Source organism: Solanum dulcamara, chromosome 2, assembly GCF_947179165.1.
Source record: "Solanum dulcamara chromosome 2, daSolDulc1.2, whole genome shotgun sequence".
Lineage (NCBI taxonomy): Eukaryota > Viridiplantae > Streptophyta > Magnoliopsida > Solanales > Solanaceae > Solanum > Solanum dulcamara.
This window is the reverse complement of record NC_077238.1, coordinates 83,251,254-83,278,760: the sequence shown is the minus strand read 5'-3', so window position 1 is coordinate 83,278,760 and position 27,507 is coordinate 83,251,254. Positions and strand designations below refer to the sequence as shown.

General features: G+C 38.1%; 1 protein-coding gene across 2 annotated transcripts in view; it reads right to left on the bottom strand.

Annotated features, from left to right (window-relative positions):
• Positions 1-9,372: 9,372 nt before the first annotated feature.
• Positions 9,373-27,507, bottom strand: part of LOC129881190 (ultraviolet-B receptor UVR8) — a 38,526-nt gene continuing 20,391 nt past the window's right edge. Inside the window, exons 5-15 of one of the 2 annotated variants that reach the window (XM_055955578.1) lie at positions 25,505-25,606; positions 25,225-25,318; positions 24,863-24,905; positions 24,693-24,738; positions 24,561-24,613; positions 24,379-24,481; positions 14,796-14,850; positions 14,609-14,675; positions 13,958-13,994; positions 10,346-10,425; positions 9,373-9,795 (exon numbers count right to left, since the gene is read on the bottom strand). In XM_055955578.1, coding sequence (XP_055811553.1) covers positions 9,676-9,795; positions 10,346-10,425; positions 13,958-13,994; positions 14,609-14,675; positions 14,796-14,850; positions 24,379-24,481; positions 24,561-24,613; positions 24,693-24,738; positions 24,863-24,905; positions 25,225-25,318; positions 25,505-25,606 — 800 coding nt within the window. In that variant the 3' untranslated portion in view covers positions 9,373-9,675. The remainder of the gene's footprint in view (positions 9,796-10,345; positions 10,426-13,957; positions 13,995-14,608; positions 14,676-14,795; positions 14,851-24,378; positions 24,482-24,560; positions 24,614-24,692; positions 24,739-24,862; positions 24,906-25,224; positions 25,319-25,504; positions 25,607-27,507) is intronic. The other variant, XM_055955579.1, reaches the window with a different exon arrangement.

Genomic DNA, 27,507 nt, shown 5'->3' with positions numbered 1-27,507 from the left:
TTTAGAGGGGTTTAGAAGTATTTTATTGGCGACACAATAGGAATTAGGTGATTTTGCTAGTTTTTCGTGTGTATTAGCCCATGGATTTTTTAGGTGTCGGGGTCCAGGTCGAATTTTTTTAGATTCTTTCATAGAGTCGTCCGTAACGACCTGGGGAAAGACTCCAGTAGCCCAGTGGTGCTTTAGAGGGGTTTAGGAGCATTTTATTAGCGACGCAATAGGAATTAGGCAATTTTCCCAGTTTTTCGTGTGTGTTTGCCCACGGAGTTTTTGGGTGTCGGGGGTCGAATATTTTTGGATTCTTCCATAGTAACATCCGTAACGACCTAGGGAACGACTCCAGTAGCCCCGGAGGTACATTAGAGGGATTTAGGAGCATTTTATTGGCGACGCAATAGAAATTAGTCGATTTGCCAATTTTTTGTGTCTTTTAGCCCATGTATTTTTAAGGCACCGGTGGTTCGGGTTGAATTATATTGGATTATTCTATAGAAGCGTCCGTAACGACCTGGGGAACGACTCCAGTAGCCCCAGTGGATCTTTAGAGGGGTTTAGGAGTATTTTATTGGCGATGCAATAGGAATTAAGAAATTTTGCAAGTTTTTCGTGTGTGTTAGCCCACAGATTTTTTAGGTGCCGAAGGTTCAGGTCGAATGTTTTTGGATTATTCCATAGTAGTGTCCGTAACGAACTAGGGAACGATTCTAGTAGCTCCGGCGATGCTTTAGAGAGGTTTAGAAGGATTTTATTGGCGATAGAATAGGAATTAGGCAATTTTGCCAATTTTTCGTGTGTGTTAGCCCATGGATTTTTTGGGTGTCAGGGGTCCGGGTTGAATGTTTTTGGATTCTTCCATAGTGGCATCCTTAACGACCTAGAGAACGACTCCAGTAGCCCCGGAGGCACATTAGAGGGGGTTAGGAGCATTTTATTGGCGGCGCAATAGAAATTAGTCGATTTGCCAGTTTTTCGTGTGTTTTAGTCCATGTATTTTTTAGGCGTCGGTGGTTCAGGTTTAATTATATTGGATTATTCTATAGAAGCGTTCATAACGATCTGGGAAATGACTCCAGTAGCCCCGGTGGCTCTTTAGAGGGGTTTAGGAGTATTTTATTGGCGATGCAATAGGAATTAGGCAATTTTGCCAGTTTTTCGTGTGTATTAGCCCACGGATTTTTTAGGTGCTGGAGGTTTAGGTCGAACTTTCTTAGATTATTCAATAGTAGCATCCGTAACGAACTAGGGAATGACTCTAGTAGCCCCGGCGATGCTTTAGAGAGGTTTAGAAGGATTTTATTGGCGATGCAATAGGAATTATATAATTTTGCCAGTTTTTCATGTGTGTTAGCCCACGAAATTTTTAGGTGCCGGAGTTTTTCGTGAGTGTTAGTCCACAGAATATTTCGGTGTCGAGACTCCGGGTCGAATTTTCTTGGATTCTTCCATAGTAGCTTCCGTAACGACCCTCGGATTGACTCCAGTAGCCTCAGCGGCGCTTTACAGAGGTTTAGAAGCATTTTATTGGCGACGCAATAGAAATTAATCGATTTTACCAGTTTTTCGTATATGTTAGCCCATGTATTTTTTAGGCGCCAAGGGTCCGGGTCGAAATTTCTTGGATTATTCTATAGAAGCGTCCATAACGACCTGTGGAACGACTCTAATAGCCCTGGTGGCACTTTAGAGGGGTTTAGGAGTAATTTATTAGCGATGCAATAGGAATTAGGCGATTTTGCCAGTTTTTTGTGTGTGTTAGCCCACGGATTTTGTAGGTGTCGGGGGTTCGGGTCAAATTTTCTTGGATTCTTCCATAGTAGCGTCCATAACGACCTAGAGAACGACTACAGTAGCCCCAGTGGCGCTTTAGAGGGGTTTTGGAGCATTTTATTTGCGACGCAATAGAAATTAGTCGATTTTGCCAGTTTTTCGTGTCTTTTAGCCCATGTATTTTTTAGGCATCGGTGGTCCGGGTTGAATTATATTGGATTATTCTATAGAAGCGTCCGTAATGACAATGGAAACGACTCCAGTAGCCCTGACGGCTCTTTAGAGAGGTTTAGGAGTATTTAATTGGCAATGCAATAGGAATTAGGCAATTTTGCAAGTTTTTCTTGTGTGTTAGCCCACAGATTTTTTAGGTGCCGGAGGTTCAGGTCGAATTCTCTTGGATTCTTCAAAAGTAGCGTATGTAACGAACTAGGGAATGACTTCAGTAGCCCCGGCGACGCTTTAGAGAGGTTTAGAAGGATTTTATTGGCGAAGCAATAGGAATTAGGCAATTTTGCCAGTTTTTCGTGTGCGTTAGCCCATGAATTTTTTAGATGCGGAGGTCCGGGTCGAATTTTCTTGGATTCTTCACTAGTAGCATCCGTAACGACATGGGGAATGACTCCAGTAGCCCCGACGGTGTTTTAGAGGGGTTTAGGAACATTTTATTGGTGATGCAACAGGAATTAGACAATTTTGCCAGTTTTTCGTGTGTGTTAGCCCACAGATTATTTTGGTGACGGGGGTCCAGTTCGAATTTTCTTGGATTCGTTTATAGTAGGGTCCGTAAAGACCTAGGAGAACGACTACCAGTAGCCCCGGTGGTGCTTTAGAGGAGCTTAGAAGCATTTTATTGGCGACGAAATAGGAATTAGGCAATTTTGCCAGTTTTTCTTGTGTGTTAGCCCACAGATTTTTTAGGTGCCGAGGGTCCAGGTCGAATTTTCTTGGATTCTTCATAGTATCATCCGGAATGACCTGGGAACGACTCCAGTAGCCCCAGTGGCGCTTTAGAGGGGGTTAGGAGCATTGTATTGGCAACGCAATAGGAATTAGTCCATTTTGCCAGTTTTTCGTGTGTGTTAGCCCACGGATTTGTGAGGTGTCTGGGGTCCGGGTTGAATTTTTTTGAATTCTTCCATAGTAGCGTCCGTAACGACCTAGGGAATGACCCTAGTGCCCCGAAAGAGCATTAAAGAAGTTTAGGAGCATTTTATTGGCGATGCAACAGGAATTAGGCAATTTTGCCAGTTTTTCGTGTGTATAAGCCCACAGATTTTTTAGGTGTCGGGGGTCCAGGTCGAATTTTCTTGGATTATTTTATAGTAGCGTCTGTAACGACCTGGGGAACGACTCCACTAGCCCCGGCGGCGCTTTAGAAAGGTTTAGGAGTATTTTAATAGCGACGCAATAGGAATTAGGCAATTTTGCCTGTTTTTGTGTATTTTAGCCCTTGGATTTTTTAGGTGCCGGGGGTCTGGGTCGAATTTTCTTGGATTCTTCCATAGTAGCATCCGTAATGACCTAGGGAACGACTCCAGTTGCCCCGGCGGTGCTTTAGAAGGGTTTAGGAGCATTTTATTGGCGACGCAATAGAAATTAGGTGATTTTGCTAGTTTTTCATGTGCATTAGCCCACAGATTTTTTAGGTGTCAGGGGTCCGGGTCAAATTTTCTTGGATTCTTCCATAGTAGCGTCCGTAACGAATAGGGAATGACTCCAGTAACCCCGGCGAAGCTTTAGAGAGGTTTAGGAGTATTTTAATGGCGACGCAATAAGAATTAGACGATTTTGCCAGTTTTTCGTGTGTGCCCACAGATTTTTTAGGTGCCGGGGTCTGGGGCGAATTTTCTTGGATTCTTCTATAGTAACGTCCGTAACGACCTAGGGAACGACTCCATTAGCCCCGGCGGCACTTCAGAGGGGTTTAGGAGTATTTTATTGGCGACACAATAGGAATTAGGCGATTTTGCCCATTTTTCGTGTGTGTTAGCCTACGGATTTTTTATGTGCCGGAGTTCGGGTCGAATTTTCTTGGATTCTTCCATAGTAGCGCCCGTAACGACCTAGGGAATGACTCTAGTAGCCCCGACGGTGCTTTAGAGGAGTTTTGGAGCATTTTATTCGCGACCCAACAGGAATTAGGCAATTTTGCCAGTTTTTCGTATGTGTTAGCCCACAGATTTTTTAGGTGCCGGGGGTCGAGGTCGAATTTTCTTAGATTATTTTATAGTATCATGTGTAACGACCTGGAGAACGACTCCAATAGCCCCGGTGGTGCTTTAGAGGGGTTTAGGAGTATTTTATTGGCGACGCAACAGGAATTAGATGATTTTGCCAATTTTTCGTGTATTTTAGCCCACGGATTATTTAGGTGCCGGGGGTCCTGGTCGAATTTTCTTGGATTCTTCCATAGTAGCATCCGTAATGACCTAGGTAATGATCTAGTAGCCCCGGCGGCGCATTAGAGGGGTTTAGGAACATTTTATTGGCGAAGCAATAGGAATTAGGCGATTTTGCAAGTTTTTCGTGTGTTAGCCCACGAATTTTTTTGGCGCCGGGGGTACGGGTTGAATTTTCTTTGATTCTTCCATAGAAGCGTCCGTAACAACCTGGGGAACGACTCTAGTTGCCCTGGCGGCGCTTTAGAGGGGTTTAGGAGCATTTTATTGGCGACACAATAGGAATTAGGCGATTTTACCAGATTTTCGTGTGTGTTAGCCCACAGATATTTTAGGTGCTGGGGGTCCAGGTCGAATTTTCTTGGATTCTTTCATAATAGCATCCTTCAAGACTTGGGGAACGACTCTAGTAGCCCTGGCGCCGCTTTAGAGGGGTTTAGGAGCATTTTATTGGTCATGAAATAGCAATTAGGCAAATTTGCGAGTTTTTCGTGTACGTTAGCCCACAGATTTATTAGGTGCCGAGGGTCCGGGTCAAATTTTCTTGGATTCTTCCATAGTAGCGTCCATAACAACCTAGGGAACTACTCTAGTAGCCCCAACGGCAATTTAGAGGGGTGTAGGAGCATTCTATTGGTGATAAAATAGGAATTAGGAGATTTTGCCAGTTTTTCGTGAGTGTTAGCCCACAAAATTTTTAGGTGTTGGGACTCTGGTCGAATTTTTTTGGATTCTTCCATAGTAGCTTTTTTAACGATCTTGGGATCAACTCCAGTAGCCTCAGCGGCGCTTTAGAGGGGTTTAGGATTATTTTATTGGCGACGCAATAGAAATTAGTCGATTTTACCAGTTTTTCATGTGTGTTAGCCCATGTATTTTTTAAGCGCCGGGGGTCCGGGTCGAAATTTCTTGGATTATTCTATAGAAGCGTCCGTAACGACCTGTGGAACGACTCAGTAGCCCTGGCAGCGCTTTAGAGGTGTTTAGGAGTATTTTATTAGTGATGCAATAGGAATTAGGCAATTTTGCCAGTTTTTCGTGTGTTTTAGCCCACAAATTTATTAGGTGCCGGAGGTTCGGGTCGAATTTTCTTAGATTCTTCCATAGTAGCGTCCGTAACGACCTAGGGAACTATTCCAGTAGCCTAGGCGACGCTTTAGAGGGGTTTAGGAGCATTTTATTGTTAACGGAATAGGAATTAGGCGATTTTGCCAGTTTTTCGTGAGTGTTAGCCCATGGATTTTTTAGGTGCCGAGGACCGGGTTGATAAATATTTTGGTGAACTAGATTTCGATCGATTTTCTTCTAAACCATTCCGGGTAGGTATCCAGGAGATTAGTACGTGCAGCGTCATCTCGATCCATGACACATTCATAGCATTTAGGTTCCGCACAAGCGTAATTAGGCGATTTTTTCATTTTTTTCGTGTGTATTAGCCCATTAATGTTTTGATGAATTGGCTTACGGTCGATTTTTCTTCGAAACCATTATGGGACCCTCTGTAGTTACTAGGGGATCACTACGTGCAGCGTCGTCACAATCCACGACGCATTCATAGCATTTAGGGGCCGCACTATCGGAATTAGGCGATTTACTCATTTTTCGTTTGTGTTAGCCCATGACTATTTTGGTGAACTGGCTTTCGATTGATTTTTTTCTTCGAATACGTTATGGGACCCTCCGTAGGTACCCGAGGGATCAGTACGTGCGTCGTCAGCATGATCCACGACGCATTCATAGTATTTAGGGGTCGTACAAGCGCAATTAGGCGATTTTCTCATTGCCCATGAATATTTTAGTGAACTGAGTTTCGATCGATTTTTCTTTGAGACCGTCATGGGACCCTCCATAGGTATTCGAGGATCAGTACGTGCTACATCGGCACGATCCATGGCACATTCATAGCATTTAAGGGCTACACAAGTGGAATTAGGTGATTTTCTGATTATTATTTTTCGTGTGTGTTAGTTAGCCCTTGATTTTTTGGTGATATGACTTTCGGTCAATTGTTTTGCAAAACCTTTACAGAACCATCCATATGACCTAGGGAAGAATTTTTATAGGCTCGTCATGTTCCACGTGACTTACTTTAGTATTTATGGATCACTCAACAGAAATTAAGCAATTTTCTCAGGTTTTTGTGTATAACGCCTATTAATATTTTGTTAACATTTTTGTTTGAAATTTTTTTACTCCAATTTTTTTATGACCATTGGTAATTACCCAGTCAATGGTATTCATAGCCTTTATAGAAATTCAAGCCACTTTTTTAGCATATAGGAGTCATGAAACATGAATTTTGTATTTTTCTCAAAAAATATTTGTGAGTATTATTAGCCTATGAATATTTTATAAATACGTCTGTCCGAAAATTTTTTACTCCAAATTTTGTATGACCATCCGTAATTACCTAGTGAATGATATTCATAGCTTTTAAAGAAATCCACACCACTTTTTTCGCATTTAAGGGTCACAAAATAGAAATTTAGAGATTTTCTTAATTTTTTCATAAGCATTAGCTTATAAATATTTGTTAAATATACCTATCAAAAACTTTTTGACTCCAAATTTTGTAGAATCATCCGTAATTACCTAATTAATGATATTCATAGCTTTTATAGAAATTCATGCTACTTTTTTAGCATTTAAGAGTCACGAAATATGAATTATTTTTTTTAATTATTCGTGATCATAGCCTATGAATATTTTGTAGATATGCATATCTGATACTTCTTGACTACAAATTTTGTTGGACCATCTATAATTATCTAGTAAATAATATTCTCGCTTCTATAAAATTCACATGACTTTTTTTAGCATTTAGAGATCACGAAATAGAAATTTAGTAATTTTTTTTGTTTTTTCGTGAGTATTATTAACCTATAAATATTTTATAAACATGTTTGTCTGAAATTTTTTGACTCCAAATTTTGTAGCACCATCCGTAATTATTTAGTGAATGATATTTTTGTAAATATGTCTGTCTGAAACTTTTCGACTCCAAATTTTGTAAGACCATCTGTAATTACCTAGTGAATGGTATTCATAGCTTCTGTAAGATCCACGCCACTATTTTAGTGTTTAGGGGTTATGAAATAAAAATTTAGTATTATTCTCAATTTTTCGTAAGAATTAGCCTATGAATATTTAGTAAATATGTCTCTCCGAAATCTTTTTTACTCTAAATTTTGTAGTATTATCCGTAATTACCTAGAAAATGATATTGATAGCTTCTATAGGATCCACACCACTTTTTTGTTAGCATTTAGGAGTTGTGAAACAAGAATTTAAAATTTTTGTTAATTTTTCGTGTGTATTAGCCTATGAATATTTTGTAAATATAGTCGACCAAAACTTTTAGAGGACGTTTGGTATGATTGATAAAAGAAGTTAATCCCAGGATAATTTTTAAGTGTCATTTAATCCCTCGTTTGGTTGCAAAGGATGGAATAACTTATTTCAAGATTAACAATTAGTATTGGGATAAATTGTCCCTTCTTGAGGATTGAATAGTAATTCCGGGATAACTTATCCTGGGATAAAGTATGTTAAATAACAAAAATGCCCCCTTAAACTCTCTTTTTATACACCACTTTTTACATTCATGTATATTAACATAATTTTTAACAACATTTCTAATAACATTCACAACCTTAATTAATCGTTGTTTTTATGATAATATATTTTTCTATTAAAATATTATATTTTATAAATAGAATTTCTATTTATGAATATATTATAAGTTGAATTATTTGTCTAATTCTTATGTTTATTTATATTTGATTTCTCTTAAAATGTTCACTTCACTACTAAATACATATTTTAAGTAAATAGATTATTACTCACTTAAAAATTATATTTTATAGATCAACTAAAACGTAAATAACTTTAAAATGTATATAATTTTTTTAATAATAAAATTTATTTTACGTTTATAAACTTAAAATGGAAGTTTTATTTTTATGTTAAATAAGATGAAAGTTTAATTTTTAAGCGAAATAAAATGAAAGTTTAATTTTTAAGCTAAATAAAATGAAAGTTTTATTTTTAAGCTAAATAAGATGGGAATTTTATTTAATGTTAAATAAGATGGAAGTTTTATTTTTAAATTAAATAAGATGAAAGTTTAATTTTAAAAACAAACGCGGCACAGTCATAAAAATGCATGCACAAAAATATTTTAGTTAAATAAGATGGAAATTTTATTTTTAAGAATGACTAACTAAAGTTGGCTAAGTAAATGTAAAAAAATAAATTAAACAAGGTAGAAGGTATTTTTGTAAACAAACAACTTATTCTTAGATTTACGCAATGAATTTAATTTTGAATATAACAAAACAAACAAGCAATAAAAACTACTCTCAATATAACTAATCTCAACATAATTTATCCCAACATAATTAATCTCATCATAACTTGTATCCAAACCAAACGATCCCTTAGACTGTAAATTTTGTAGGGCCATTCATAATTACCTAGTGAATGGTTTTTATAACTTCTATAGGATCCAGGACACCTTTTTTAGTGTTCAGGGGTCACAAAACAAGTCTTTAGAATTTTTCTCAATTTTTAGAGTATTATTCTCTAAATATTTTTTAAATATGATCGTTCGAAACTTTTTGACGTCAAAATTCGTAGGACCACCTTTAATTACTTAGTGAATGATATTCATAACTTTTATAAGATCCACACCACTTTTTTTAATGTTTAGAAATCACAAAACATGAATTCAGAATCATCTCAATTTATCATGTGCATTAGTCAATGAATTTTACGAAATATGTGACCAACTGTACTTGTGGTCAAATTTTATGAGTCCTTTTGTAAAGGGGCATTAAATGATACTCATTTTTTCTCAAAAGGCTACGTCACTTTTTAGAACTTTACGCATTACAATACATAAATTTAGAATTATCTCAATTTTTCTTCTTTTTTTTTCATTTCATTTATAGGTCTTGGATTTTTTAAAATAGCTGGGTGAGATCTTTGAAATGGGTAAATAAAAATCCATGTCACCATTGTCATATCAGTTTGCTGTTTAATAAAGGGCATTTTTAGACTTTAAAAAAAGTGGGGCATTTTGATCTAATAGATGGAAGAATGATATTTTTGAATTCTTTTATAATACACTAATGACATTTTTAACCTTTTTCCGTATTTTATTTGATACAAGCTTGTATAAGGTACAAACTAGGTATAAATAGGTCTAGAATAAAGGTTACATTTAAATAGGTAAGAGGAGACTATACATCAGCCCAACCAATGACTATCCATGATTCCATAATTGAATCAATTACATACCGGTTCTTAGAGGAATGTTATGGTAAAACTTCGTTTGAAACAATGTGGTAGAAAGCAACGGCAGAGTGTAAAGCTGGAATAACAGACTGCTTATATATGTGAACCTGAAGTTGAACTTACGTGAGATTTAGAGGATTTGCAAACCTTCCGTAAGAATCAGATTATATTGCCTTCTCGGCAAGAAATAACGAGACTGATTTTCCATCTAGCTGTATTCAAATATAGCACCTGTATGATTAAACCCACATGATACTTGCAATGCTTTTACGTGTCTATGAAAGTTGATTTTTGTAGGCTCAATGTAATCAACATCATTTCCTTGACCCTGCACAAACCCACCTTGTATTAGGCAATTACCCAGTGTAAAGCAACAGAAAAGATCACTTAAAAGTTCTATACTAGATATTGCTACAGTTAAATAGGAAAAACAAAATAGTAAAATGAGGGGGGGGAGAGAAATTCACACAAGGGAAAATGGACAAAGACATAAACTGAGTAAAAGTATATACTCTCATGAAAATGCCCCAACTTATCAAACAAGACTCTGCTGGTCCATAAGATGAAAGAGAGTGATTAAAAACACAGCCACAAAACAAGACAAGAAAGCTAGATACAAATGAAAAAAGAAGAAAAAATTCAGCAAGGTTTTTGAACCATTTATAAAGATGTGACATTGAGCAACCGACTTAGAACTAAAGTGACTTTTTAGTTTTTACCGTGTTGCACTCACAGTTCTTCTTCATGTCTCGACTAGTTTAAACTTACTATTAACAGGAGAAGTCTATTGAACCTTTAAGTTCTAATATTTATTTAAAAAAACATCATTTTAAAGTCCATAAAAACATAACAGTTGCATTTGAAGTAAGGGAACAAACCAGCTGTCCGCCAGAAGAATGTCCGTCTACAGAAAATGTCCCATGGGAGCCTCCCCATCCCCAAGTGTAAACATTTCCTCCTGATGGACAAATGTTGAGGTTATTGCTAAGCGTAAGAAAACCAAATAACTCAATCATCTTATGTGAAAATGTTAGAGCAAACCAAATTACTCAATCATCTAATGTGAAAATGTTAGAGCAAACCAAATAACTCAATCATCTTATGTGAAAATGTCAAGAGTTAAGGGTCAAAAACACATCTAAACTATCACACTTTTTTGAATTTCATACCTGAACTATTGTGAGTGTGAGCTTCCTACCTGAACTATCACTCAATGGTTAGCGAAACACACCTCGACTAATTTCTGATGGTGTGTACTACTCTCTTTTGTTTAAAATTTTTGCCACGTGGAAAAACAATTTCACCGTGGAAAAGCTAAATAAATTAATATTAGTTTAAAAGTTCAGGTTAAAGGTTAAAATTATCACCGTATAAATTAATTTATTCTCCACTGCAACATCCGACATCTTCTTCTCCACCTTCTTAGCCATGGTCTCGTCTCAGCCGTGGCGTCGATATCTCCGACCAAGGGCAAGAGTTTATGGTTTTAAAGGAATCAATTGGAAAATATATAAAATAAAAAAATAATAATGTGTCAGCTAATAGAACAGGTGGACGAAGATTATATGACCACGCGTGCCTAAAAGCGTTTGTAGACAATCATTAGGTCTAGTCAACGTCTAAGTGTGTTTCGCCAACCATTGGGTGATAGTTCAGGTAGGAAACTCACGTTCCCAATAGTTCAACTATAAAACTCAAAAAATTGTGATAGTTTAGGCGTGTCTTTAACCCTTAACTCAAAATGTTATCATTCAAATGCCAAAACAAATAGAACCAAGCAGTTGTTGACAACGAATGAATTACAAAATACTGAAAACTAGAGAGATAAAACAGTAAAATGGCACTTCTACAACTACCCAGAAGCGTAAAAAAAATTCCAGCCCACAATCAGGATAGAGGAACATAGAAACAACAGAAAACCGACGAAATCAGCGATTCCATATCAATGGGACATTGGGATTCTTATATGCAACTGTAGCATGGAAAATCTTTAGGTTTGCAACATGTGAGTAGGACGAAATCTCCTTCTCTTAGAAGTTCAATTTCTTTTTGGATTAGAATGATGGAGAAATGATTAAACAGTCCTTTTTGCTTTCAGGAACAAGTGCTTGTCGTTGTCATATCTTCTGAGGCCATCTCTTTGGTTAATAATACTGCCAACATAAAAGAAGATAACATGAGCATTTCCAGCCCACTTTATCATTTGGAGATGATGGACCTAGGATTTTAACTAGGTTTTTATGGTAACAATCTCTAGAACAACAATGGTTCACAGAAGTGTTCTAGATACCTATAAAAAGCCAGCTTCCAAATTTGTTGTATTGTTTCATTAGCACGGCATGAAGATTAAGGAATCAAAGAGGTCAGCTCTCAAAGTTCAACCTTTCACAGGTCAACCAGATATTAAGATGGTTTGGAGATGGTTCAAATTAAAATTTTGTTTGATGAAGATAGTACAATCATGGTCTCAACACTCTATTCCAAGCTAGTTGGGTTCGGCTCTTTGACATTCGTTCCCCTTCATTTGAGTCTCTTCCATTCCAATGTTCAATAATTTGTTTTCCATAAGAAGTTAAGAGTTTCCTAACATACGAGGTTCTATCTTCCATGTGTGCTACTTGTACCCTTTGTAAGTCTTGCATAACCATGATTCATGTAAAAGCTCAGAAATTGCGTCAGTGAGTTTCAGTAGAGTTTGATTAAAAACAAAGAAGGCAGAGAATTTCAGATGTTATATTGTTCATCATTTTACATCTTATTAATAGTTTCTACCAATAAACATCCATTGCTCTCCCTTCTATCATCTTCAAGAACAAGTATTACCAAAGAATATGCTTGAGATAGATAAGTTGATGGTGTTAATTAATCAACATGGTTTTAGGAGACCTTATTTTTCCTTTTCATAGTGTAATTATAGGAATAATATATTTTTTTTATTGTAATTGAAAGTGTAGTTGGAGAAAATAATCAGGGGAGACTGTTGGGCGTTTGAATAGACATGATTAGATAAGCTAACAAGGAAAAATACAGCAGAATAAGCTATTATGGTGTCTGCCGAAGCTGAATCCTCCTCTACTGTTGAGTTATCTACTTTTCCTAATGAGTTAAGATTTTTATATTACTCATAGAAAAGGAGTCAGATCTTGTACCAAACATCTTTTATCTAAATTTGTCTCCTATCAATCTTGTACCAAACATCTTTAATCTAAATTTGTCTCCTATCATTCCTTGTCTCCTTCCTATAGTCTTTGCCTTGTCTATTCACCAGAATTAGAGGAAAGCTTTTGCAGATCCTAAACGGAAGCAAGCTATGACTGAAGAAATGAGACTTGGGAACTTGTCACTTCACCACAAGACAAAAAAGTTAATTGGTTGCAAAAGAGTCTTCATTGTGAAATATAAAGTTGATGGGTCGGTTGAAATATTCAAAGCAATATTGGTGTTTCAGGGATTCACACAAACTTATGGAGTTGATTATCATGAGACTTTTTCCAGGGTCGACGACGGAACGAAGAACGAAACTTTACGACAGCTTTTTCGTAGACGTTCACTTGCATCACATACACAAGTGCTCTCTGAACCGTGCAATAAGGTCACCCATAACACGGCTCTCCCACTTGAGTTATCTTAGCCCCAGGCCATGCTATTCAATAATATTGGAAAAATGGCAGCGTAAGGTAGTCTTTCGGCGTCTTCCTTATGTGTGATGCATGTGCCCTGTTCAAATAGACTATTCTTGTCGTTTAGTAGCATTCGAATGGATGAACAATATCAAAATTCTTTTCTCATGTGCAGCTAATTTTGATTGGGACTTACAACAGTTGGATGTGAAGAATGCATTTTTTTGTGGAGACTTAGAAGAAGAGGTGTATTATATGGAGTGAATTTGATAAGCCATTTTTAGCTTCTAGGGTCTATTTCTTAATTCAAGATCCCTCTTACTAACTGGAATCAAAGAATTAGTAGACCTGTTCCTTGAACAAAGTTAGGGAAAGATGTGCAATTGGAGAACCTTGTACTGAAGCAATCCCTAGAGCTTGGTTTGACAGATTTTCTGAAGCCATGATCTCTTTCGGTTACCAACAAAGCATTGCCGATCACACCCTCTTCATAAGACATCAAAGGAGGCAAATTCACTTTTCTCATCGTTTACGTTGACGACATAGTAATGACAGGAGATGATAAAGAAAAGATGATCCGATTAAGAAGTTGTTAGAGCAAGAATTTCAGATCAAAGATCTAGGGAAGTTGCAGTATTTCTTGGGGATTGAGGTTGCTAGACTAAAAAGAGGAATCTTTATATCTATTTGTAACACAATTCAGAAAATTCATATTATAAGCAGCAGAAAAGAATTGTTGGTTGAGTAGAAGAGCAGGGAGAATGCAACATTAACATCAATAGGTTTCAAGACGGGGAACAAGCACAAACACGTTTATTAGCAACTATACAAAACAACACATGCAATTTAAATTTACTATGATTGTTGTACCAGAAATTGCTGCTGTATGCTTCCAACCACAGGATACCTGTCAAGACAACAAAGTAGAATTTATGACTTTCATAATCTTTTCAAACCAATCAAACCCCTCCAATAGAGTATTAGTTTTTTTTTTTTGGATGACAAGGGAAACCCGCAGCCACTACCCTTTGGGTGCGGATAGGGTAACACCCCCACACCTATGCAATAGCTCCCAAACCACAAAGGAGAGGTAACCCGCACTAGGCAAGTCCAGTGCGACGAACTCGACCCAGAAGGCAAACCCCTTGCTTTCAAGAGTATCAGGTAGATTACACCTTTGTTTGCACGCAATAGTATTAGTATTAGTAGTTGTATCCTGTTGAAACATGCATAACACCAATATATCCTGAAAGTCTTTCTGGCACAATATACATGACACCCATTCACAACAGAATTCTGTCCAGGCATTTCTTCACATCAAAACTCATATGCATAACCTTGGTGTAAGCTAGTTAATAACACATACTAGTATGCATTTTCTCAATAAATGGTCTTCTCAACTGCACATGTATCCTTTTCTTTACCTACTTTATGCACCTCTATTACACTTGATTGGAATAGGAAGCCAAAGCAATGTGTTGACTAAAAAATTAGAAAGAGATTCTACATGGAGAAACAAACCTCAGAAACTGAATGCCTCAAAAATGGTCCTTCAACTTTTTCAGGTAAATGAGTGACATCTGTAGATCTGACATAAGCAAACACAAAGAGTACATCATAAAATTTTATAAGAAATGAAAAAGAGAATCTATAAGGATGACTTGACCATCCAACAAATTCAACTATGAAGCAATGCAAAAAAGAGTACCCAATACCAAGACACCCATTTTCATTGGTGCCCCACACGTACAGTTCTCCACCACCTATGAACAAAAACTGAGTAAATACAAAAGCTAAAGCTTACAAAGAAATTAGCCTTTAGTTCCAAACAATGCACTTGATCTCATGAAACAACATATATCCAAATCACCTCATTTGAGGACACACATTAAGAAAATTGTTAAATAAACTTCATCTTGGGCCTAACTCAACCACAAAAGTTAAGCTCATGAAGTGAGGATTACCGAATACCATGTAAGGAAACAACCTATTCCCTCCATCAATGTGAGACTGAATGCCCATGCACATGACTGGACATTTGGTGCTTGAACCATAACATGAAGGCCCAACATTAGGTAACCAAGAATAAGGATGGATCTTGCTTTGATACTATTGTAAGAAAATGAATCTTGGGCCTAAATCCCAAACACTAGCTCATGAGATGAGAATTCACAGCACCATATAAGGGAACAAACGACTCCTTCCCTCAACCACCATAGGATACTTAAACAAAACAAAGGTGAACCACTTCTCCTTTAAATCATGAAAGGTCTTATAATTCAGTATAAGAACAAGAAAGCTCAAACTTAAAATAGAAAAAACAAAGCTACATTTGGGTCCCTTTCAAATCGTCATAATTTGACTCCAGCTTTGTGCCCTTTCTTCTCTAGCAAGAAGGTAGAGCATTCAACTCTCTCCTGATAATTTATTCAAAATACCATCCTTGCAAGGTAAAGGATAGAGTATACAACAAGGCAAAACGAATTAACTGTAACGCTCTTCTTGGCTATTTCCCATAGAAGCAAAGGAAGATACAAGCCGTTCTAGTTTTCTAAGTCTTGGTGGGTAGAGTTGGTCGATAATTGTACCCGGTGGATTAATAAAGGTGCACACAAGTCTGCTCGTACATCATCGTAAAAAGAAATATACAAGGATTAGCTCCATGCAATTGTACATTGGAAATACGAAAGCCTTGAACCATCTAAACCAAGTAAATTAAGGTTGAATCCCTGAAAAAAGCAGAACATACTTTTGAAATATCCAACTTTAGGTTTTACCATTTAATGTACCATCTAATTGCTCCCTACTTCTATTCAGATGAGAACCTATTCAATTGCTTCTATTGCTCGGTTAAACTAAATGAAGTCATTGCACAAAACATCTGCACTTAAGTTAACTATCCTTGTGCCTTGCAGGGACTTAAAGTCAGGCAGTACAATCTACTAGAGAGAGGCATCTAAGACGAAAGGAAATGTTGTTGGGCCTCCCGTGCATTCTCATATAAACCCATGCAATAGCTCATGAGTCTGGAGATGATATCATTTCCTTTCGTCTTAGATGCCTCTCTAGTAGATTGTACTGCCTGACTTTAAGACCTGCAATAGCTCATGAGTCTGGAATGGATAGTGCAGGTCTTGAAAGAGGCATCTGAGACGAAAGGAAATGATATCATTCTCATCTAACAACTTTTTTGGGCCAGAGATACAAAGGATATTCTGAAACCCATTTGGGTTTAATTGAGAATGCACGGGAGGACCAAATTAAAGACATAAATGGGCTTTTATCCATTAAGTCTTTAGCGTCTCAGCTCCTGGAAGCAGTCAAAATGTTAGCTAAAATGCAAGGATTCTCAAAGGAATCCGAGGTCTTAGCAGCTGGACAGGAGCTTGACGGAGAAGCTCGAGTTATTCAGCTATGGTGAATGGAAAGATTGAAGATGAAGAAATAGAATTCAATAGGGAATGTAGTTGTATATTCAATTCATATCAAATCTGTAATGATACAATGCTCTTTAATAGAGTTGAGAAAGAATCTAAATTGATAACTGCTTCTAACTAATTCTGTTACATCGGGTACTGTGCTCTGTTCTAACTAACTCACTCCCTGTAACTAACTTCTGGAAGCTAACATTTCGTGTATCAGTACTTCCCCCAACAGAAGATCCATGTCCTCAAGGATTAAACAAAGGAAATCTAGTCTTCAATACATTAGCAAATTCCCAGGTAGCAACATCAGCAGGAAAACCAGACCACTTGACTAGCAGTTGAGCAACAGCCTTGTTGCCATGTTTGACCATCCTCTGCTGCAACACTAACTCAGGTTCAGGGCAATGAGGACTAGCTAAATCAATAGTAGGAGGATAAGAGATCTGTGAGGGCACTTCATAACATTTCTTTAAGAGGGACACATGCACAGTAGGATGTATTTTGACAGAACTAGGTAGTAGGAGAGTGTAAGCAACTGGACCAACCCTCCTTAAAATCTGAAATGGGCCATAGTACTTTGCAGCCAACTTATGGGAAGTATGATTAGAGATAGTGGCCTGCTTATATGGTTGAATTTTGAAATAAACCCAATCCCCTACATCAAAATTTCTGTCACTCCTATGAGAGTCAGCCTGTTGTTTCATCCTCAGTTGAGCTCTACCAAGATGGTGTTTAAGAAGTTGCAACTTCAGTTCTCTACTAATCAGTGTACAATCAACCTGAGCTGAAGATGATTCTCCTGGAAGGTAGGGCAAGTGGAGAGGAGGCGGCCTGCCATATAAGGCCTCATAAGGGGCGATGTGAATGGCTGAATGGTAGGAAGTATTGTACCAATACTCAGCCATAGACAAACAAGAAATCCAAGCTGAGGCATCCTCATGACAGTAGCATCTCAAATATGTCTCCAAACACCTGTTCAACACCTCAGTCTGACCATCTGATTGAGGGTGATAGGCAGTAGAAGTATTAAGTTGTACCCCTTGAATTGTGAAAAGTTCTTGCCAGAAGGAACTCAAGAAAACAGCATCCCTATCACTAGTAATGGTATCAGGTAACCCATGGAGTTTAACAACAGTATCAAAGAACTCCTTAGCAACTGAATGAGCAGTATAAGGATCCTTAAGAGGAATGAAATGCCCATACTTGCTGAGCCTGTCAACCACCACTAAGATCACTTCATACCCTTTGGATTTAGGCAAGCCATCAATAAAATCCATGCTAATATGGGACCAAACCACATCTGGAATAGGAAGAGGTTGTAATAATCCAGGATATGCAGCAAGATCAGATTTAACCTTTTGACAAACATCACACCTCTGAATAAACTGCTTTACTTCAGTCCTCATATGTTTCCAATAGAACAAAGTGAGAAGCCTCTTCAATGTGGCTTCAACACCTGAATGACCTCCTTGAGAACCTGCATGCCAAAGCTTCATAATCTCAGTCCTAAGATTTTGATCCTTGCCAATAACTAGCTTGCCCTTTTTCCTCAGTTGACCTTGGCACCAAGTAAACTGTTTATGAGTAGTCGGATCTGCCTGCAAGTCTGAAATGAGTTGTTGAAGTTCAGTATCTGAAGACCAACCATCCACAATAGCTTGGTATAATTCAGTACCAGTGGGGGACACCACCAAAGCCAATAGTTCAGCACCAGAAACTCTAGAGAGAGCATCAGCCACCTTATTGTCAACTCCCCTTTTGTACTCTTATGGCATAATCAAAAGGCATCAACTTGGTTAGCCATAACAGCTGAGAGTTAGTATGCAACTTTTGCTCCATAAGAAACTTCAGAGCCTTCTGATCAGTTCTGATGATGAACTTCTGCCCTAGCAAGTATTGAGACCACTTATTCACAGCCTGGACAATAGCTAAGAGTTCTCTATCATATACAGATAGGGAAGCATGTCTAGGAGATAAAGCTTTACTGATGAAAGCTATAGGATGTCCTTCCTTCATAAAAACAGCTCCTATTCCATACCCATTGGCATCAGTCTCCACTACAAAAGTCTTGTTGACATCAGGTAATGCCAAGACAGGGGTCTGTGTCAAGGCAATTTTTAACTCCTCAAAAGCTGATTGAGCTGTACTTGACCATTTGAAACTATTTTTCTTAGTTAAGTCAGTCAAAGGCTTGCATATCATGCCAAAACCCTGGATGAATCTTCTGTAATATCCAGCTAATCCCAAGAATCCTCTTAGTTGCTTAAGAGTGGTTGGTGTAGGCCATTTCCTTGCAGCTTCTACCATCTGTGGGTTAGTAGATACCCCTTCTGCTGTAATAAAGTGCCCAAGGTACTCAATTCTATGAACCCCAAAGAAACACTTGCTCCTCTTGGCCAAGAGTTGATGCTTAACCATCTCTACAAAAACAGACCTCAAGTGTATAACATGATCTTCCATAGTTCCACTGTAAATCAGACTATCATCAAAGAAAACAAGTACATGTTTCCTGAGATATTTATGAAATACAAAATTCATCAGACCCTGGAAGGTAGCTGGGGCATTTGAAAGGCCAAAAGGCATCACCAAGTATTCAAAATGCCCTGAATGAGTTCTGAAAGCAGTCTTGGGCACATCCTCTGATGCCATTCTCAATTGGTTATATCCAGACCTCAGGTCTATCTTGGAAAATTCCTCCCAATTTATCTAATAGATCCTCAACAATAGGAATGGGAAACTTGTTTTTCACACTAAACTTATTCAAATCTCTGTAGTCTACGCACAGTCTCCATAAACCATCCTTTTTCCCTACCAATACAACTGGAGATGCAAAAGGACTGCAACTAGGCTGAATGATCCCTTGATCTAGCATTTGTTGAACTAACCCTTCAATGACATCCTTTTTAACTGAAGGATATCTATAAGGTCTCTTGTTCATAGGTTCAGTCCTAGCTTGCAACACAATTCTGTGATCAAATACACCTCTTGAAGGTGGTAAACTAACAGGTTCTTCAAATAGTTTGTTAAACTCAGACAACAATGCCAAAAGACTAGGATTACTTTCACTATCCTTCTCCTTAATTGGGTCGTGTACTGCCTTAACTTCCTCACTTCCTACTGGCATTACTTGAATCATGCAGAGTTGAGATTGATTACCTGAATGTCTTGCTAACTTTCCAGGACCAGCAGTTAGTACCTGGTTGCCAGCTCCCCTGAGTAAATGCTTCCTTCCCTTGTACCAAAATTCCATGGTGAGCTTCCTGAAATTCATCTTGATATCCCCCAGAGTTAGTAACCATTGAACCCCCAGCACTACTCCAAAACTCCCAAGTGGTAACAGTAAGAAATCAGCTGAAAATTCAGCTCCCTGCAGTAACCAAGTAATAGTAGTCATTTTGTCCACTTTCATGTTGCCATTTGCTGCAGCAACCAATTGAGGTGGAGTAGACTTAATCTCACATCCTAGTTGACTAACCAACTCAGGATCAATGAAGTTGTGAGAGCTCCCAGTGTCTATCAATATGTTTAACCCCTTCTTGGAGTGATAACCAGTCACTTTCAAGGTTCTGTAACCTAATGATCCATTTAGTGCATGCATAGAGATCTCCATATGTTCTACAGGTTGGACCAATTTCAATTGATTACTGTCCTCTTCATGAAACTGTATGTCTGGTTCCTCCCTTACAACTTCCATCTCTAATATATCTTCTGTCTCTTCTATCTCCAACAGATACAACTGTTTGGAAGTCTTGCATTTGTGCCCAGGAATGTACTTCTCATTGCAAAAGTAGCACAATCCTTTTGATCTTTTGTCATTCATCTCCTCTATACTCAGTGTCCTCCTGTTCACTCCTCTAGAACCAATTGAACTACTAGCTCCAGGTGTAGGTAAAGGAGGCTTGCAACTGTAATTTCTTTGATCTGTGAACCTTCTTGAATTCACCTGAGAATGTGTCTGCACAGGCTGTCTAACTGCAGCTAGGTAAGCTTCTTGTAATCTTGCACTTCTGTAAACTTGAGCCAAAGTGGTGGGATTGGTCACCTTCAAAGCAATATTCAGCTCATGCCTCAGCCCTCCAATGAAACAACTGATGGCATTTTCTTGTGACAAATTCACTCTTGTCAAGTTCCTTTCAAAGACAGTTTGGTATTCCTTCACACTCCCAGTCTGTTTAACCTTCTTGATCTCTTCCATGGGTCATCAAAGTCATTCCCAAACCTTTCCACCATAGCCATAACATATTCACTCCAAGTAGCAGGTTGTAGGAATTGTCTGTACCTCATAAAAGCCAAGTGCCATTGAATAGCTTCACCCTCTAACTGTAGAGCAGCGACTCCCACCTTCTCCTCTGCTGGAACTCCTTCCATAGAAAACAATTGATCAATTTTACAACCATGACCTGAGATCTTCCCCATTAAACCTCAAGAACTCCATTCTTGACCATCGATTGAAATTTGAATGGTGAGAGTGGAAGCTGTTTGCCCTTTCTTTGTGTAACCTTTCCTCTGATTGCTCCCTTCGCACAGGATCACCCTCCCTTTCCAGTGGTGATTTTTCCCTCCTAATTTCCCCAGCTGTAACTTGTTGCCTCAAGTCCACCACAGCTTGATCTAATCTTTCCAGAGAAGAAACCTTCCCAGCCAAAGTACCTACCTCTGTGAGCAGTTGCTGCATCATATCACGCAATTCATTTGAATCTGGTGCTTCATTACTTGGATCTCCCATAGTGTAGCTTAGCAATTTGATTCCCCTGTAGTTATTACAGTTTTGGATATCACCTTGTTCTTGTACGATGGAACCATAGTACTCCACCTCCATTCATCGGGTATCTTAGCAGTCTTCAAAATAACATTAAACAACTTAGTCAACCACTCCAAACCTGCCTTGTCAGTGCTCTTCCAAAAGTCCACCGGAATCTCATCGGGCCCGGTCGCTCTCCCCTCGTCATCCTGCTAATAGCACGTCTAACCTCCTCAACCCTAAAACACCTGCAGCACCCAAAGTCCCGAAGACTATGAGAGAATGCCAAATCACCCAGTACAATGTCTCTGTCTCCTTTTTCATTTAAAAGCCTGTGTAAGTAAGCTTGCCACCTTTGCTTGATAGAGGTCTCATCCACTAACACTTCACCTTCGTCGTCCTTGATGCACTTTACTAGATCCAGGACGCGGGCTTTTCTCTCTCTCGCTTTGGAGAGCCTATACAATCTCTTATCCCCACCTTTTTCCCCTAGCTCGACATATAAGCGTTCAAAAGTTGTCGTCTTAGCACTGGTGACCGCCGACTTCGCTTCCATCTTCGCCTTCTTATAGATATCTTTAAGCCTACTCTTCTCCTCCTCATCCACGCACTCCAACCACTCTGTATAGGCAATCTTCTTGGCTTTCACTTTGCCTTGTACTTCTCCATTCCACCACCAATCTCCTTGACGACTACCAAAGATTCCTCTCGATACCCCTAGAACCTCGGTAGCTGCTTTTCTAATACAACCAGCTGTCATGTCCCACATGTTGTTCACATCCCCGCTACTACTCCAGGCCCCTAAACCACTCAACTTCTCCCCCATCTCCCGAGAAAGGGCGGGAGCTAGGCCCCCCCACCTAATCCTCAGTCGGTCATAAAGGATCTTCTTTCTCCTATCCTTCTTAATCTCCAAGTCCATCACCAAAAGCTAATGTTGGGTAGTAATATTTTCACTCGGAATAACCTTTCAATCCTTACAAAGGCCTTTATCACCCGTCCGGAGAAGAAAGTAGTCAATCTGAGTCCTAGCTACCGTGCTACTAAAGGTGACCAAGTGATTATCCATCTTCATAAAGCACGAGTTAGCAATAACCAACTCAAAAGCTTTAGCAAACTCCAGAAGGGATACCCCGCTGCCATTCCTTTCCCCAAAACCAAAGCCTCTATGGACATCATCAAAACCATCAGGAGTTGTACCGATATGCCCATTGAAATCTCCACCAATGAAATGCAGCTACGCGAGGCATGCATAGCTATGCACCCAAAGCCAAAGCTATGCATGGAGAGAAGTTCCTACGCGTATAAAGCCTCAACTACGCACACAACTCAATTTCTATGCAAAAAAACCTCAATTTCTGCGCAACAATGTGTGTAGCTACACACAATGGCATAGCACATTCCAACAGCTGACCAGGAAAGGAGCCTTCCTACGTAGCATTCCTACGTAGCTACGTAGGGAGGGAGAGGGAAGCCTACACTTCTCTTTATGATTTGAATTGAACTTATGAAGAACCCAATGGGTTATTGACGACTAGTATCCATTGTGACTAGTAGATTAATTCTTGTCGAGTTGGTTGAGATACAGAAACACTTGTTAGCTGGAAGAACGTCCGAGGGATGTTGAGATGGACCCTTCCAAAGAATTATTTCTCAAAACTTACATGCCTTCTAAAACATGATTGTATGACAAATGTCTTCTAAATTATTAGTGTATAATTTGAGGGCGACCAGGAATTATATGTTATCCATGTTTTTCCTCAAATATTATGATTCAAATTATTTATACTTCATATGACTTTAAACTTTTCAAAGGTTTAAACGAGAATTGACTTTAGTGTTACGTTTTCCAAAGGAAATTGAATATGACTATAGTTTCTCAAATGACAATCGTTGATGATTATGAAATGTTTAAGAATGAATTGTACCTACAAAGCCTAACTTAAAGTTAATGACTTATGGCCAAAGGTGCCAAATGAAAGGAAATGTTAGTATTCTTAGTCAACTGGAAGGTATATGCAAAAGAGGATCAAATATTCAAAGCTACATGTATCGTTATAGGACTATGGTCATACCAATTCGTTTGGGAGATTGGATGCTCACCCTTGATTGGTGCCCTTGGTTGGGATTATGTTCTTGCTAGAAAATTTCTCGACATTCATACGACAATATGGTGAGATGCTAAATCTGTCCCAGGCTAAAGGTTGGAGCACCATGAGGTACACATGGTGGCTAATATTTATGTCAATGATTAGGGACTCCCGCCAAAGATAATAAGTATAGTTTATTTAAAGATCAAATAATTATATGCTTTATGAAATAAAACAAAATGGTACTTCAAATTACATTTTATCCTTTCACGTTTCGCTTTATGTTCTTCTCCCATTTTATGTGAGGGAGCTTACAACGCATACAAGCACTCTTCGTTATTACTCACATCTCTTTTGTCGGGGGCGCTGCATGTCTTCGTGAATGCAGGTTTTAATACTCAGGACGGCACGGATCTTCACTAGGCGCCTCCCTCATCCTACAGCTCTTGGTGAGCCCCACTTCATGTTCAGGGCGTTCTTTTGTTAGATATAAATATTGGTATTCGTTTTTGGATATTGTCAGAGACATTTCTTTTATTCAATAGCCATAGACGCTCATAGACATAGTGGGTATGGATATGTTGTTGTCATTCTTATTTGAGGTCTCATATGACATACATAATTTACTATTTCGTATATCTAATTCCGCAAGTCTTTGAAAAGAAGGCGTTTATGAAAGAAAAGTGTTTTATGAAAAGAAAAGATTTAATGAAAAGATTTATATTTCCGCTCATGCATGAATTACATTCATTAGTCTAGAAAGGTTGGTTCGCTCAGTCAAAGTTAAGGCACTGGATGCTGGTCCATCCCACCAAGGTTTTGGGGCATGACAAGAAGTGGGAATGTTTGCGTAAAAATTGTGTGTGAGACTAGATAAACCTATCAATTATGCCAACTTAGTTTAAATATGACAAATCCTACACCAACATTTTTTTCACAAATATAGATCATATCTTCAGAGTTTAGGACAAATACTCAGTTTGTTGCTGCTCAAAGATAGAAATCAAGTGGAGAATATTGAACCCGATAAATTACCTGTAATAACACAGGTATGATAGCCTCCACATGCAGCCTTTTCAGAATATGGAAGTCCATCTACCATAGATGGTACCGAATTATTTGATGCTTCACTATAGCCCTAAAATTTTAAATAGAAGTGGAACGTCATTCAATGTAAATAAAAAAAAATTGCATGATGCTAGTATATAGATATTTACCAATTTCTTATTTGCTCTTTTTCCAAAAATATGTACAGATCCATTCTCTGTGGCTTACAAAAAAGGATAAAATATAAAATTTGTGGCCTTTCTTTAACATCAAAGTGTTTTCTGCTAATTTCAATGAGTTACCGCTGATGCAGACAGAATGCAACATTCCAGCAGCCACATTCTTAACCTATTTACGCATAACAAGAATTGTCAAAATGAACCAGCAGCTATGAAGCATGTATTAAAAACTCTTGACATCCTGAAGAGAGAAGTCTATAATTGAAACTTGAAGACATCGCAGATAACAGTACCTTCAACCCCTCAAGTTCCTTAATAAGTCGTGGTGTGTATTCACTGTTTTCAAAGACAAGAAAGGATCAATTGTTTAAAGGAAAGAAGAAATAACAGCTAGTATTACCAACAATAACCAATTGATTATTCACTAGAAACACTTGAATAGATGCAAAGTACATAATAAAGTAGAAGAGTTGGCTACCACTGATAGCATCCTCTGTCATCCAGTAATACGAGGAGACCCATTTATTCATCAAAATAACTCAATTTGTAATTTATTTTGGACAAGAGTAAGAATACTGTTGATAATACTTAATAATACTGGAAACAAAAAATCAACTCATGCAAAATACAGAGGATCATCAACCACCTACTTAACCTGTCACTTTTTAAGAGTCCAAAAATGCCTGATTGATGTCCATGACCAAGTCTTCCTGATTGTCCCCCACCCCAACTCAAAGTCTCACCTTTATCTGGCCAGAAAAAAGATAACATAGTGATGACATGAAGACAGTGGTCACTCAGGCTGCGAGCAAACCATAGCTCTTTTTTCCTTAACAAGCATAATAGTGGAATAACATGTTTGATCCTGGTTTTCTTTTATCATGAAAAGAAGCATTTAACAAATTAGATCTCATATGACAAATTATATCTCATACCTGTTACAGCAATTGAGTGTTCGAAACCTAGGGAAATGATTTTGATTGTGACTCCATTCAAGCATTCGACTTTATTGGGTATAGACAGTACCGTAGCAGCTTCTGCAGATTATTGTACAAAATTGAGTTCTATAAGAATTTATGGTAGTTAATGGTATCCTTAAGCCCAAGTCAACTAAAAGATACTATAGTGGAATATCTGTTTTGCTTTATCTGATTTTGATGCGCTATTTGATCTTTTATGTTATTTTTGGTCAGTTATATAACTCATTACTTCTAATTTAAGTCAGTAATATATTCTCCGTTCTTTCATCTAGCTTATTCGCATTTTTGCATTTTTTTTATTTTTGTTTTGCACTTCTATTAGAATCCAGTGAATATTCTAGAATTAGTGTAACTCATTACTTCTAATTTAAGTCAGTAATATATTCTCCTTTCTTTTGTCTAGCTTATTCGCATTTTTGCATTTTTTTTATTTTTGTTTTGCTCTTCTATTAGAATCCAGTGAATATTCTAGAATTAGTGTAAATATATTAGATATGATTTTCTCCTTGTAATTATATTAGAACATATAAACATAGTTGTTTAAGCCTCAATAGTTTGAGAAAATAATCAAGCAGAACTTTCTCTTCCTTCTAGTCTTCCTCACATGTTATCAGAGCATTTTGTGAGAAAATAATCATTGTAAAAGAGAAATTCTATTGCCGAGCAACTTTCCAGCAACTACACCACTACACCACTGTTCCAAGACTTCATTGCTTCCCCCTGGTACAGTATATACCAGCACCATCAATAGGGTCAGAACCTTCGTACGATCAAACCCCAGTTAATCTCGCCCCATCAATCCTCCTACAAATCGTCAAGAGGGAAGAATTATCCGACGAGATCCAGTCATGCGCCAACGCGTGAGTGACCTTTCAGGCAGTTCTCCAGCGAGAAGTTTTCATCTCAGGAACTCGCCTCTCAGCCCAAGCCTATCCATCAAAATTCCACCACGTTCTAATAACATTTTCCAAATTACGACAATTGTTTCTGGGTTTTTCAACTCCGCCAGAAATTTTTCTCTATTTTTTTACGCTGCTAGCACTTTGGTAACATGTACATCATATATTTGATATTTGGTTGAATTTTCCTTTTAAAACCATCTTCATGTCTTTCATATCAGATATTTTGGTGCTAAAACTATAGTTTTAAGTAACTCGAATCACTCTATCACCACAAAACCTTTTTTTAAAATCAATTTTGGACCATAGGCCCGTTTTATTCATTTAAATCTACTGGACCCAAAACAGGCCCAATAGATCAAAGTCTAAAACAAACAAAAATATAAAAAAGGCCCTGAAGACTGGCTTAAAAGTCCAGCTTCAGGTGAAATCAAACACGACCCTAGAAAATAGAGTTTCCTATTTTGTTCTACTCTCTCTTCTTCAAGTCCCTCAATTTCTCTCCGCGGCTTCTCTTTCTTCTCTTGTGGATGATAAACATGCTATAAAGACGTGTGGTGGACCTTTCTGCTCAGCTAACAAAGGTAAATACTCCATTCGCCCTTGCCTTACTTCATCTCGACTCTCCTTACCCTCTGTTTTCCTCGTAGGTATACCATCCGGTGGGTTGATGAGTTTGTGAACTCGAGGAGGGTTAAAGCCTAGTTTGCTTCACAGGTAGCTCATTGTAAGTATCTTCCCTCTTTCTCTTCTGGAGTCATTTCTTCGGCCGCTACCATTTACTCTTTGTGCTAACTCAAGATCTCTTTTCAGCTGATGCCAAAACGGTCCAAACCCTGATGTTGAAAGATATTGTAACACCCCTAAAACGTTGTATGTGGTGTTTCAATTCTCAACGAAAATGATACTGCTTCTGTATTTTGGGCATAACTTTTCATAGGATAGTCCAAACTAGGTGATTCAAATTTCTGAATAACTCCAACGTCATTACCTACGCCTTTCGTGAAGACCATATCTTAAGATTCGGAGGATAAGTAGGTCAAATAAATTAATTTTTGC